Source organism: Habropoda laboriosa, unplaced genomic scaffold, assembly GCF_001263275.1.
Source record: "Habropoda laboriosa isolate 0110345459 unplaced genomic scaffold, ASM126327v1 scaffold42, whole genome shotgun sequence".
NCBI classification, from domain to species: domain Eukaryota; kingdom Metazoa; phylum Arthropoda; class Insecta; order Hymenoptera; family Apidae; genus Habropoda; species Habropoda laboriosa.
In genome coordinates this window covers 1,290,872-1,306,368 of record NW_017100181.1, presented here as the reverse complement: position 1 = coordinate 1,306,368, position 15,497 = coordinate 1,290,872, and the positions used below count along the sequence as shown (strand labels likewise).

General features: G+C 34.6%; 1 protein-coding gene across 1 annotated transcript; it reads right to left on the bottom strand.

Annotated features, from left to right (window-relative positions):
- LOC108579037 (hexamerin-like) lies at positions 1 to 6,925 on the bottom strand. The gene is made up of 7 exons (XM_017942466.1): positions 6,707 to 6,925; positions 5,885 to 6,218; positions 5,334 to 5,583; positions 4,440 to 4,608; positions 3,168 to 3,487; positions 1,289 to 1,641; positions 1 to 416 (listed from the first exon to the last, which is right to left on the bottom strand). Exons 1-7 carry the CDS (start codon positions 6,923 to 6,925, stop codon positions 1 to 3), a joined length of 2,061 nt encoding a protein of 686 aa, XP_017797955.1.
- Positions 6,926 to 15,497: the final 8,572 nt, after the last annotated feature.

The following is a 15,497-nucleotide window of genomic DNA, read 5'->3' as shown; positions in this document are numbered from 1 at the left end:
TCAAAGAGGAATGTTCAAATCTCTCATCGCCTTGTGATAAATCATCACATCTGAGGTGTGTATGTTAGGGACGTCAAATTGTTGATTATTGACTGGTCTGTCCAGAGGGAAGCCCATGGCCCGTCCGTCGTGGGTGAAACGGCCCCATATGGGAGACTCTCCGTACATGGATGTGGTGGTGGACTCTTCGATTGGCGAGACCACTACCAATAATTTGTACTGCATACCCTCCTTCTTACCCTTTGGTAGCAGAAGTCTCTCAGGCAAACCGTAAGGCTGTGTAGAGTACTTAATGGTCTCGGTACCCTCAATGGCTGACACAATCTTCTTGTAGAACACGTCACTGGGAACTTCATCTGGCACGACGAATTGCGAATCGTGGCTGCTTCTGTCGATGGTGTTGCTTCCGGTCTTCACTGTAGCACGAATTATTCAAATTAATTAGAACAGTCGAATTATTCGTCTTTGTAGATATTTTTCTTCTAAATGTTCGATCAATTCTGTTGCCACTGCATTAATTTGATACGAATAGAGTTCAATTGTGTTACCTAATTTTGTTTCGTTCATTATAGAATAGGTTCATTATTGAAAATCTTGAAGACTTGAATCGACCGCGAATTCCATTGAGCAAATTGTTAAAAATGATACAACGTCAGTTTTGTGGAAATTTCTCTGAATTTACAAAGGGATTTTTCTACTATTGAGTGGAGAAAAGAAATGAAGATGAACGAATGTAAGAATGTTCAATGGCGAGAAAATGTTAAAAAGCGTTTCACTGATTCCTCTTCTAACAAAAACAAAAATTGAAGATGGTGCAAAACGTCTAACGAATCATTTTGTAAACTTCTCGTTACAGAAACAAAAAGAACGTTATCATAAGTACAAGTTAACGTTATGTTACAGTACAAATTTGAAATTACAAAAAAAAAGAAACAGGTGTCCTTGGAGAAAACCAAAAAAATGGCATTTATAGAAAAGATTTTCCCTCATATTATACTCCCTTTGAAACCATTTAAATTAGCTAGAGAAGATAATTAGGTGGCCTGTTTCACCCTGTATATACAACTTCTAACCTGAGTTTAATCGTCCCTATTCTAACTCACGGATCTCCTCCTAGGTAGCCTTACTGGCGAGTCCATTAGGAGGCCCAGGAGGAAATTCATTTTTCTTTCTCTTTTCCGCTTATTTCCTCCTTCCATAACTAAACGTCATAGTAGTTTATTCCTAACAGCCGCTATAGCGGCCGAGTTACTAAACAGCGAAAGAGTTAAACGAAAGATATACGTACGGTCGGCTACCCATTCGTCTAATTGCACGTAGTTGATGTAGGTATGCTCGAAGTTAAGCTCACGGCCGAACTCGTCGCATTTTGGACCCAAGAAGATGCGTAACATCGCCTTGGTGGTCTTGTCACTGTTCAGCGTGATGTGATAAGTGAATGGCTTGTGGGTCAGACGGGATTGGCGAGACTTGATCACGATATTCTTGGCTTCTTTGTGGCTTCGAATGGACACTCCATTGTTCAGCATGGATTCAAAGTTGTCGAAGTAGGTGATCAGTTTATCCACGGTCACGGACTCGATGCGCACGCCAGGGAAGGACAACTCTTCTGTGGTGTATCTGGGGAGGTTCTCCTTGTATCTGTAAAAGTTTGTCAAATCGTTGTTTCGATTAATAGAAGCTTGCGTTACTGTAAAAGGAGATTACGATATTAAGAAATTTCTCATCGACTATTACCGTCTAGTTATTAATAATACCGATGAAGCAATTAATACTACTAAATCACTTCTAGCGATTCATGTTGAATAGTAATACCTTTCTGACAAATTCACCATTGCTATTTAATATTTCATTATTGTTAAGCTTTTGAACTAAAATGTTGTTAATGCTGCTGTTACTTCGTTTTCTTTTCTTTTCCAATTTCCTAGTAAGGTAGCGTAAAAAGGAAGAAAACATTGGAGTATAACGTTTGGAGATATTTCACATTGCGAGTTAATTTTTCTTCGTATTTTCCTTATTGGACAGGAGATGTTCTCCATTTCTAGTTTTGCTATTTATCGATGAATTACGATTGATTATTGCTTAATTTAGAAATTTACGAAGTGTAACGCCGAAATTCTGTTAAACAAAATATCATGGTAGTCAAAGGTTCGGAATATGTAACACTTAATATTTATATATTATCATTTCTTAATAAAACATTCTTCAGTACGAATTCATATTAGCCTTCTTCATCTGTTTGATTTCTGAGATTGCTCTTGGGTCATTTTGTACTTTCCAAAGTGAGAAAGAAGAACTCGAAGAAAAGGCAATAAGACTATTATCCAGCAAGAATTAAAAAGACGAGGTCGTTGAAAATTCTTTTGCAAATGTTCCATTTTTGATCGTTTCCGATGTAGAAAATAAATCGGGAGAATGCAACTTCAACGAAAATGTCATTTAAAATGCTTGGGTGGGCTGGCAAAAGAGTATAAGTCAAATCTTGATCAAACAGGATAAATACACGTATTCTACATTACTGTCCTTTACTTATGGTTCCAATAGTATCACTCAATTTCACTTCTTTCACGCTCGTTTACCCGAGATTCTAATACTATATGTCGAAAATATAATATAATACAGTATATTATTAGGTCATCCCATAAGTTCATTTCGAATTTTATATTTTACATCAATATTTCCAACAAACCTCTAAATTTAATAAGAAAAAACGTAAGCACCCTCCCATTTCACAAGTTTTTTTCTATTTTTTCTTTTTTTTTTTTGTAAGACCATTATATCGCCGCTATAAAATTTCCTTGGATTTTCATTAAAATACTTTTCGCTTTCGGCACGAACTTATATAAGTGGTTCTCTGCAAAGCTAATAATTCTGACTTAGGGGGAGTTCCCCTAGCACCGGACGCTTAAGGTTTTTCATAAATAAATCTCTCTGCCTGTGCACACGCGACTGAAACGCGTAGAAATCTTATTTTTATTCCCTTTGTCTCCTCTAGGAGATACGCAGAATAACGGCTGGGTAGCGTTTCAATTAATGCAGATACAACTAATGTCCGATATTAGGTGCCGTCCGGCGTTAAGGAAACTCCCCCTGTATCCTTCTTTGCCCGCCCACTAGATAATAATGAATGTTCTAAAACAGTCTAAAATAGAGAAAAGCATACAAACCTGTTGTAGTAGGTGAGAATATTTTTGTACATGCTGTAGAAGACAGGGTCCCTCATGCTGGTGCAGAAGATTTGGAGGGCGGACGGTACAACTTGGTATTTGACGTTCGTTTCCAGACCGAATCCTAACACTTTCCTCAAGTTCAGGTCTATCTGTCCGTAGAATTGTTTGTTCACCGTGTCTGCGTTACCTTGGACAATGTTACCAAGAACGTTCAATCCGTTTCTTTCTTTGTAGATATTAATGTGTTTGCCTGTGTTGTCCACTACGTAGCCGAGATCTATCGAGGTTGAGATTCTATGGTGGTGGTCCTTGATCATCTATAAAATTAGAAATTCGTTCGAAGAGAACGTTGATTATCGAATAATATATGTATGTGCATATACATATATTTTTGTTTGGAAACTGTATCTCTGTGAATGATTTATTAATTTGTAAAAATAATTGTATCGATAAAGAAAAGTGATTGTTTTACTGGTTCGTAAGCATCGAAGAAATCAATTTACTTATTTTTTAATTCGTGTTGCTCTTGGTATTGTTTTATAGAGTTTCAAGTTATTCTTTTTTTCTAGCAAGTTCTAATGGCTACACCGCCGATGGAATTGCTCGTTTGATTAGAGAGATATTTATGTATGTACGTTGATATTCTGAAACGTTAAACTCGCGATTTCAAAATGAACCGTACCTTTTGCTTTTTCAAAATTTATGCAGACGTAACATTTAGTTACAGAAGGTACTGCTCTATCATTCTTTGTCTCAACTTGTCTGTTTAATAAAGGAATTTTACCTTTGGGGAAGAACGTGCAGTTGCAATTCGTATGACATTTGTGGTATAAGTCAGGACTAATTGAATAATCCAAGTGGAAATTATTCGAGAGTACTGTGAGTTGGGTTTTAAAAATTGAACATCATGATGTCAAACTTAAATGAAGATGCAAGTCGCGACAGTTGAAAAAGAAGAGAAACTAAGAATTAAACAGAGAGTATCACGAGTCAGAATTTTTGAAAGATCTAAGGTCGAACGAGCGTTACTGCAAGTCGCGAGTGTAGAATTAAATTTGTACTTAAATAAATAAAATAGCTCTAATTTAATAGCAATGTAAATGATTAATAATTATATTAGAGGATCAACCTTGTACGTAGCTTTAAATAATTAATAATTGATTCACTTTTTCAAATAATTGCTACAATTTCGCGACACTAATCTCCTATTACAGATTTCTGTTTTCCTCCCGTAATTTAGCTATTAATTCACGTTTTTATTATGCTTACCAGAATATATTTCATCATACTAAGTGGGATGAGAGCGCCGGTTTCTCTTTGAGGGAATGGAAGTCCGTTACGGAAGTGCATAGTGGGGTAATATCCAGTCGGTATGGGTCTATCTATGTCCACGTAATTAACTTCGCCCAGATCATTAGCAAGTCTTTCAAGGTGGTATCTGCAAAATGAATTTTAATCAACAACCGTTAGAATTCTCGTTAATTGTCACGATAACTGCAAAATAATTTTATCGGAATTCCTCCGTTTTCTCTTACACGTCTTTTTCTTACTTTTTGTACAAAAAAACTACGAAAAGCAAGTGAAAATGTTTAAAATTTTTCGTTCAAAAGTATCTTTCAATATTTACACGAATCAAGTTGACCCTCTATAACGTCATCTGACTTGGAAGTTACGCGTTCATTTATCCATATCACTCATAAGTCTCTTTTTTATTTGTCTACTGCTGTACTATTGCATTGTATTGTTGTACTATTGCATTGTATTGTTGTACTATTACATTATGAACAGACAATTTTTTTATAATAATTATCAACTCTTGCTTCTCCCGTGATAATGTAAAATTATAATCGACTCTAATATTTCTTCTAACGAACGAAAGAAAATCGGGTTATAGAGGGTTGAGATCATTTCGTTTAACCCTTATCTCGACAACCCTTTTGCACATTTTCTCACTTAAAATATTTGATCTTCCCGGTGAAAGATTTGAATATCCGGCCAAATCGTTGTTATTTCGCACATTTCCTAGCCGTGTTCGCTTCGAGTTTATAGAATTTCGTTATCAGAAAACTACTAAAATTGTACGATAAAGTAGACGACAATTGTGGTTATTGACACAAGGGTTAAAGCGAAGAATATAAATTGGTGAATACGAGTGTAACCTACCTTGCCAGCAATTGCTTGTGGATGAAGAAGTAGTATTCACCACGAGTTTGCGATTGCAGAGTGGGTGTCGTAGTGGGCATGAAAGGTGGGATATGGTGGTTGATCAAGAAGTACAAAGAGTTCAGACCAATGTCCTCAGTGTAATAAGTCATTCTCTGCTCCGGATCGTTTTCTCTGCTCACGTACCAACCGCTGTAGTTTGTTGGAATCACATGGTACTCGATACCACCCACGTTCTTCTTAACGTCAGCTGTTTAAATTCGGCCATTTTTAATCTCGTATTCAAAAAATCTCCGGTCATATCGATTCTTCTGCTATTTTCAAATACTACAGTTTAGCAATTTTTCAAATAACTGCATGTAACAAAACTTTTTTCTGATATTCTCTTTTCTCTGAGGAAAATACGAAAGATTTACCTACAGTAGGTTGATTTTTGTTTTTGAAACATTTGTGTGGTTAATAAATCGAATTAACTTCCCCAATTTCTATTAATTAAATTTGATCGTTTTTATAACATCGTTAAAGGGAAAAATTGGTTTCACTTTTCTCACCGTTATCTCCCATGGCGATGTTGTATGCTTTCTGCATGACTTCCTCGTTGAAGAAGAAGTGTGGCAGCACCTCGTACAATGGCGGCAGCTTGATGAATTTGGTGTCAGGACGTTGGATCACGGCAGCGCTCAATGCATACACGTACATCAGTTCGTTCACGTGGAATCTTGCCCAAACTGCAGTGTTATAGAACATCTCGAAGTCCTTAGCGCTGTACAGAACGCGGAAAAGCACAACTGTTTGTCGTTGTACTTGGGGGTCCATGCTGGAGAACACTTGACCACGTGGCAGCATGTCAGTTTTCAGAAGCTGCACGAACTCGTTCACGGCTTCCTGTGATTGATTGGTTATTTTATTAGCGGAGAAACAGGTGCACAGTGAAAATTTTCAGGTGTAATATTTTGTGTATTATCGTTATGAAAATTATCGAATTTGAACATTTTCACATTTTTTAGATGCTGAATTGAATTCTCAAATTTGTCAGATTCTCGAATCTTCGTATTCTCAAATTTGTCAATTCTCAGATTTCTTAAATTCTCAAATTTGTCAGATTCTCGAATCTTCGTATTCTCAAATTTGTCAGATTCTCGAATCTTCGTATTCTCAAATTTGTCAAATTTCCAAAACTTGGAACTCTCGGATTTCCTAAATTCTGAAAATCCTGAAACTCAAATTTTCGAATTCTTAAATTTGTCAAATTCTCAAATAATCGAACTCTCAAATCCTTTAATTATTAAATCCCGAAATTCCAGAATTCCCAGATTTACAAAATTTCAAATACATTTTTACCGTACACGTCTCGATATTATTGTATAACGTACCCTGTCATTGTAGTTGTCGACATTTGCGACGATGTCGAAGGTTCGCGACTTCTGATTGAGCTCGGAGTGGAAGATGGTTGGCTGATCGACGTGCCAGAACAGCTCGTAGATGTTCTTCTGTTTAACGAGGTAACTCTTGTCGGCGGGTAAATGCGCCGCCTGGGCCAGCAAGCAAAAGCTGGCCAAAATTAAGAAACCAGGCTTCATCATCTTGATCATCGTTGAACCGTAGTTGGCTCAAACTGAGCCACTCGACGATTTATATAGCGGTTCGATACGCTCGGATTTCGATAAACAGGTCGATAATACGTATCGCGGTCGATTTAGGGTGAGGTCGCGAGGGTGGTGAAAGTAATCGGCTTATCTTTCACTCGTTTTCGTGTTGCAATTTTCAAAAGTGATAGCGCGGGGTGTGATTCGATCTGTGTACCGGCGCAGTCTCGTAATTCGATTGGAAATATAGAGAATAATGGTAATAAATGGAAATTGATGAATGGCACACGTGATTAAATAATCTTGGAACGAATTTAATACGCGATGTTGATCGATGTTTGGTATTTAAATGCTTCGGTTGATTTAGAATGCATGCACGAAAAAATTAACAAGGTATTTATCCATAGAAATTATTATTGTTTAATCGTTGAACATTTGTTTCTTTAAGACGATTCTATTTGAAATTTTCCACGTCTTCGGGAATTTGAATTAATCGCATATGTATTTTCAAAGATTGTTACAATAATTTGCGTTAACTATTGTTACTAACACGTCTAATTCTTTTTGTCATTCACCTTTAAATCAGCAGCATTAAAATCTTATAAGGCTTCTTCGACAAATGGAATAACAAATCTTTTTGAAATTCGCAACACCGATAATTTATTTATTTTATTTATTTATATGTATATATACATATACTCTTTGTTAATTACGATAATTGATAATAACTTATAAGTATTACGAGTCGTGAATTTATCGAGTAACAGTTTTTTATGCAATAGTGATTAAATATAAAATTGATAGTAAATACAAAATGATTTAGTTTAGCAACAGTTATGAATGTACGAAAGTTTAACATGTAATATCGAATTTATTTTATTAGAATATTTATTATTGCTATTGATACTTTACAATATTAGCGGAATATTAATTGTTATTCTTGTTACATTTTTATTTTTCATATACCTTATTTTTTACTTTCACCAACAAATTTACACGTGATTTCATTATCTGCACGCTAGTTATGGCTGATGACAGCTGAAAGATATAACAAACTGATTATTTATTTCAAAGTTGTACTCTTCTTTATCAGGTCGTTCTGATAATTCTATCGTGACAAAAATATGACAAAGTTGTTTAGGTATACGCTTTACCAAAAAATTAATCGTCCATTAATTGCGAAAAAAGTTAATTGCATGCATCGAGCCTAGCTCGATGAGTTTAGAGTTAAGAAAACTTGACGAGTTACGATTTCGTTTCATCTGTTCGCCAAAATTGACGCTATTTTATTGGAGAAATATTCTGTTTTTCTTGAAAAACAGCCTTATAACGAGCGGAAACTTTGAACATGGTAAATTAATTATTTTTTTATTAATAAATACATTTTTCGAAACTGTACACGTAAAATACAATCGTGTATTGAAGATAACAAACAAATCGATTTCAGTGCATGCAAAATGTATGAAAATATCTGCAAATATGTCTTATTCGAATTAATCCGTAAAAGGGTAGGAGGTATAAAAAAGAAAAACCTTCCTTCATAATTTTTTCAAGACGAAAGAAAGAAGTGAACTTTTTGAAGTCATGTCGAATTCATTTTGTCTTTTTTAAATGGAACGTAATATGTTTGTTTTATAACATCACAGAATTTACGATGTATAAAAAAGAACCAATTGAATGAACTGCTTTTAAGATCTGTTTGACTTCAAAATTCCACATGAAAAATTAACGTTATTATCAAATATTCATTTCGTTACTTTATACCTCATTTCTTACCTTTTCATGAATGTACCTACTGTCATGTGTATTCATATTTATTATTTATTCATTTGCTTATTTTTATATGTATGTAATACGTAACACACGCGAGTTGTATTTCTTCATAAACCTTATCATAAACCTCAATTGTAATTTTAATACACATAAACAATTTAATTCAGTTACATTTAATACACATACAAAGTCAGGAATTGTTGAACATACACTACCGGCCAAAAGTTTAAAATCACTTCCCACTTTTCATCAATATTAAATCTGCTGCTAAGTTTTTATAGATTTCAAGTTTATCTCAATTCTACTTTTATCAATATATCTCATATCAATTGATTCGAATAATAAAAAATTCTCAAAGTCGCTGACTTTTTTCTGGAAATTTTTATGTAAATTGCAATGCTCGGTGATTCGAAACTTTTGGCCGGTAGTGTATATTGGAAGAATATTTCAATGTTTATTACTTGAACATTTTTTTAACATGATCTGATTCGCTCAGAATTTAAATAAATATTAGATGAACGAAGAAAATTTTGTGGAAGCACCGAATTATATTGCAAATAAATAACACTTATTTGTAAGTGAAAATACAGAGTAGATGAAGATGCTTCTAGGAAAAAATTAAATTGAAAGTATGAAGTAACATTTGTTGATGTGAGCTTTCGTTTTTCGCTATTTTTAAGAGTTATTCAAAATTCGGAACGATTTTCTGGAAGTTTTAACTCTCTCTTTCGATGTTCATGATAAAATGTTTTTTGTGCCTCGAAAACAACAGTTGTTAATATTATTGAAACTATGCAAAGAGGGTCGTGTTTACCATAAGGCGCATTAGGTGCAATCTGGTGCCACATTTTATAACCTTAATCCTCGCAAACAACAATGTGTAAAACAGCCTAGTTATAGTTGCAAAATAAAGTATTCATTTTTAAATGTTAAATTCATAATGTAAAAGCGAATGTACGCTGAAAATTGGAACGGCAAATTTATTTAAGACTTGTCCTTTCGAAGCTTCGTAATGGTGTTGCGCCTAGGACCTCCGAAAGCATAAATGTGACCCTGAATGAAAAGAACTATCAAGAGATAAATGCATGAATTAATTGAGAGAAGTACGTAAAAAGGGAAATACATGAAATGTGAAAAACATATTTACGTGTAGATTCATCTTTCGAGGACAGCCAGTGTGGCACGTGAATGTTGATAAGTTTTCAATTTCCGCTAATCAACATCAATGATTCGAAAAAGAAATCTGCGATTCTCCATTGCTTTGCTCACCTTTGACATTGCAATCTGTTTTAACGAATCATGCAGTCAGAGTGTGCTGTTTCGTCTGAGTTTCACGTAAAAAAAAAGTTTCTTCTTCATCGTTTTTATAAGTATTTACGCAATTATTGGCGAATACGTGGTCATTCTGCATCGTTTTACTTGTTAGCAGCAGATTTGTCGAGTTTCTAAAAATAAAGTTCGAAATTGTACAGAAAATAGAATGTTTTTAAGTTTATTGTTAATGTTGACAAAACGTGATAACCTGTTTGAAAATGTGTTTAGTTATAATTATGAAATTTTGGAAACATGATAAATATTGTCAACACGTCTTCTAATCACCGAGCGTGCAAAGATTATAAACGTACAGCACGGATCCTTGATTTAGGTACGTAATTATAGCTCTGAAGATGATCTAAAAGAACCGATAAGATTCAATAGCATAATTGCCTGACCCTCGAACAATTCATGTTTAAAGTAAGCAATCGTGATAATCAAATCTTGTCATAATTGTTACAATCCTTTAATATAAATTTGTTTCAACAATTCTTTTGTACTTTCTTTTCTTTTTAGGCATGCTGGTACATAAGTGGCTCGCTTCCGCTGATCGCTTTGTTCATTCTCTCGTATAACATGTCGCTGGGCATCATGTCTGGCATCGTGAAGATAGACTCTGAGCTGTGACGCTCGATGTTGTTGCTTCCAGGACGGACTGGAGAAGTGAAAAAGGTTGATTGTTAGATAATTGTTAACTTCATTCCTCGTGGCGTAGTTTTGTCAATGCGAAAAACGAAGATGCGTCCCCTTTCGAGGAAAAGAGATGTATAGTCGGTGGAAGAAATGTAGCGAGGTCGTAAATTGAAGCATTAAGTAGTGACACTGAATGATACAGTGACATTCAAGATTCATTTTACGCTTGTCGATTGGGACTGAATCGAAGCTACGGTATAGTCGGTGGAAGCGATATAGCGAGGTCGTAAAATCAATCAGGTGTCAAAATACACGTAATCCGAATACCAAATGAGGATCGTTCGACGTCAACTTGGAATTGGTTCTTCCATTGCAGTATATTTAAAAAATTTGTCTGCATCTTAATCGTTCACCGTCGCAGGTTAATTTTTACCAATACGGAAATTACTATTGAGCAGGAAGCAACGGAGGCTAAATACCGTATACCTTAAACGAAAGATTGTAAAAAGAAATTTTAGATATCAATTCACAAGTGACAAACGACTCTGGATGCTGCTACATCAGTCGATGTCGTCGTTTAATACTTCAATTAACGACCTCGCTATTTCGCTTCCGCTGACTATACACTTCGTGCGACTCTGACTGAGACTTCTGTCGATTTGCACATCGATATGTTCGAACATGCATGCTTTGACGTCTGACCAATCATATGACCTCGCTATATTTCTTCCACTGACTATACTGTGACGCTTTGCTGTGAGAGAAGAGCGTGTAGAAGGAAATTGGAAAGAGGGAATGTGTTTTGTCAATAAGGCAACCTATTCTATGTAGAGTCCAAATGTTTCTCCTTTTTAAAAGTATGCATAAAGAAAGAAATGTTACGATTTGGACAACATAATTTTAAAGGGTATATTACTGTTACATTATTGTATTTCACGTCTAAACAGATGAGAAGTTCATTCACACTCGACACACAGAAAGTTCATTCGCTTCAGCACTTTTCAATATAACCGTGGAATCGTAGTTATCGGCGTTAGCTCTATCATTGGCCAAGCTTTCAGGGTGTAGACGTTCGTGTGAATAAAATTTCAATCGCGTAAAGCTTCGCGTAATAGAAATGCTGATAATTATTATCTGAAGATATGTTGCTTTTACTTTTTGTTAAAATAGCTTAAGATTACAAGGTACATTACCCTCTACGAGTCTAATTTTATTTCTAGTTATTATTTGTTGAATTTTACCTCTAAAAAGAAGCCAATAATTGAGGTAATGTAGTAGTAAGGTATCAAATCGTATAATTGACATCAGAGATTAGTGTTATTAATAGAAGATTGAAGTATAAATAATTGTATTCAAGTTAAAGCTTAATAAATCTCAGGATGCTCAATCAGAAATTAATCTCAAGAAGTTATTAATTATATTTTCTCCACTAATATAGAGAAATATTATATTCCTCAGTAAATCTATAGTAACTAAATCTAGAAAATATAATAAATACATAAATCTTAGAAGGTAATAAACGATACTTATGTATGTGTGTATTTATTTATTTATTTATTTGTCATAAATTTCATTTAGTTAGTGGTAGAATTTCTAATGTAAAATTGATAAAAACATCTTAATAAAATTGTTATTCACTTCATTTGCAACAATGGTCAAGTACATTTGATTAATAGAAATAAGAAGGATAAAAACGCATTATTCGTGATAATCGTTTATTTGCGACAAATGTTGTTGGTACTTGTAATATTATTTTATGATGTAAAGTCTTAAAAGTTTTGTATTACATACTTTGTATAATACTTACAAGTGCCAACCTTAAAGGAAGTGGAAAAAGAAATTTTGTTTTACTTTAATTATTGCTGTAGTGGTATTATTATTGTCAAATTTGTATCAAAATCTCTGTTTTATGTTAGTATAACATTTAAAAGGCAGAGTATACTCTTGAAAGTATATTAATTAGTCTCATATTAATTAAGTCTTTCTAATACACTTTTTTATATATGTTATTATAGACAAGTGATGCGAAACAAAAGTTGAACAGTTTACATGTATATAATGCTAAAAAAAAAAAAAATGAACAGAAAATGTGTATATAATTGACGTACATAGATCTTCGCATTGACCCTGAGAAAGATAAGATGAGATAAAGATGGATGTTTATTTCAAGTCCAATCAGCTGTTTTTCTATTTTGTTTTACCTAATAAATAACTCAGAAAATTACTATAGACTGCACCACTGAATAAACTTACTGTGGTCACTAATAACCTCAGAAGGTGCATGTGACCTTAATCACCCAATAAAAAAAAAAAAAATAACTCAGAAATTTTTTAATTGATTATATGTTTAAACGATTCGTACCACACATTGTACTCAATATTCTAAAATATTCTGAAGTGTAGCACAGTTAGAGAACAATTATTTCTTTTATTCTTGTCAAGAATATTAAGTGAATATTTTTGGCATTTTTGCAGGTATTATGTATTAAGTTTTAAAAGATTTCCATTCTCCTTTTTGTTGGACAATTTTGTATGTAATCCCAAAAGGGAAACAGAAGCAATAAATTTGTGTATTACTTACATTTTTTATATAATATTTCAAGAATTTGAAAATGAGTTTTATCGTAGGTCATTGAACTTGCCTCCGCAACCGCTATCATGTAATATAAGAAAAGAGAATAGCTATCGATAAAAAAAAATTCGTAGTATCGTCGTTACGCGAAAACCATTGTAAATTTGAAAACAACCTGTTCGAGCTACCGTATTGCATATACAAAATAAAGAAACCCCTTGTCTTGTTCTATTTTTCTCACAAATCTACCACTTACAGAAAAATACTGGAAACTAATAACGTGAATACTCTGTATATTTTCACTGATATACGATACTAACTTTGGCGAAGAAATGTAATTTAAATCATATAATACTTTCCGTACGAATACAACAGGTGTCCTAATATTTATGTAAGGCAGTGTATACAGGGTGTCCCAGTTTTTTCCAATCAAACTTTGTCAGCATGTTGTATGGGTATAAGTAAGAAAAAAATGTTATATGAACATAGGTCGTTTGAAGTTTTGTTAAAAAGCTACAACGAAAATACGAAGGGAATGATAACGAACTTGAGGTTACTATGATGCAAGACAAGCATATCGCTTGCAGAAGTTATATTGAACATCTTCACAACCTAATACCGTAAACACACCTTGCATGAATAGTCTATATAGATGTGTATATCGCCGATCTATTCTTATTTTGTACCATAACCTCAAATCCGTTACCAATCCCTTCCTATTTCGTATTACCGTTATAACTTTTTAATAAAGCTTCAAACAAACTATGTTTATATAACATTTTTTTCTTACCTATACCCATGGAATATACTGACACAGTTTGATCGGAAAAAACTAGGACACCCTGTATATGTACTGTCCCGCGTTGAGAAGATGGCGAGCGGGACGGCACAGAGGCAAGGGAAGTTTCGGCCAATAGTAAAAATGCGTGTGATCTGATTTTATGAGTGGCCGCTACAACCAATGAGGCCCACATTCCTTCCGCTCGTCATATTCTCAGCGTAGAACATATTCTCATAGCGTTAAGAAGGCATTGAATCGGCTAAAACCAGAAGCTGAATAGATCGACGACGATGGAAAGAATGGAACAAGGAGAAACGTTTACAGTTCCTTGCAACGTACCTACATCACTGCACAAGCAAAAGTGATGAAAATTAAAATATAAATCTGCAATGCTGGAAAAATGTTGCGTCATCCGGCTTATGTACACTCGTGTTAGGAGTAGATCTAGGCCAGTTTCACTTTGTTGTTTGCCGAGCTAACGTTGTTATTAATACTTATTTTCTGGAGCTGTTCGTTGCAGAAGCTTGATGCACAAAATTCGGTTAAATTGATTTATTTTGTCCGTGTAACGGTTGATATTTTACAAGCAACATTCTGTGAACGTGGTTGATCTTCGACTTGTGTGCTTAGGTGACGTGAGGTTATAAAAAAGGCTCGAGAAAATGTCAAGGGTGACCGCAAATGTGCAGTGATAAAAGTGCGTTGAAAGTGCGTTCTGTGATAACGCAAGATGAAGAATTGAGGAGTAACGGTGATAACAAAATGGAGAATGGATTATTGCGAATCGTGTATGAGTTTTTTTGTCCTTTTTTTGTTTTTCCTTTTTGTGAATCGAAACATCTATCCGATTTTCTTAATTATCATTCGACTAAGATGAAGAATTGAGGAGTAACGGTGATAACAAAATGGAGAATGGATTATTGCGAATCGTGTAAGAGTTTTTTGTCCTTTTTTTGTTTTTCCTTTTTGTGAATCGAAACATCTATCTGATTTTCTTAATTATCATTCGACCGAAGTGCGTTAATGGTCTGGACGAACTGAGGAGCTAATCTGAACCCGATGAGACTTGGATTTCGACTGACGCGTCGCGTTGAGAACGGGGTTCTTAAATGAGCTACACAGAGGGTTTTCGGTCTCTGTTCCTTGAATAGTGGAAAAACAGGAAAATACTGAATGTGTCTACGTTTTTGGCGGAAACTTAACCGGGGTTGAAGAAGGGGAGTGTACTTTTGTAGGAAGCAGAGGAACAACAGTGATAGACTGTATCCTGGTGAATACAGCAGGCTTGGAGTAAATAGAAAAATTAGACAACAGGACGGACTCTGATCACCAACCACTGAAAGTAATAGCAATAGTAAAGGGAGGGAAGAGAATGGAAAGAAATAATTTGCCGGAGTGCAGAGAATATAGGAAAGTACCAAGGATAGCACAAGTGAGAAAATGTTCAAATACATTGGATATAGAGGGAAAATGGGAACAGCTTAAGACCACGATGAAAGAAGCGG

What these genes read in the sequence shown, in the direction of transcription:
- LOC108579037 (XM_017942466.1), bottom strand. Translation starts at nt 6,925, where the DNA reads ATGATCAAGATGATGAAGCCTGGTTTCTTAATTTTGGCCAGCTTTTGC. An exon ending in TCGACAACTACAATGACAGG is followed by an intron (nt 6,219 to 6,706) that starts GTACGTTATACA and finishes AATCAATCACAG; the next exon opens with GAAGCCGTGAACGAGTTCGT. An exon ending in CACAAGCAATTGCTGGCAAG is followed by an intron (nt 4,609 to 5,333) that starts GTAGGTTACACT and finishes TTCATTTTGCAG; the next exon opens with ATACCACCTTGAAAGACTTG.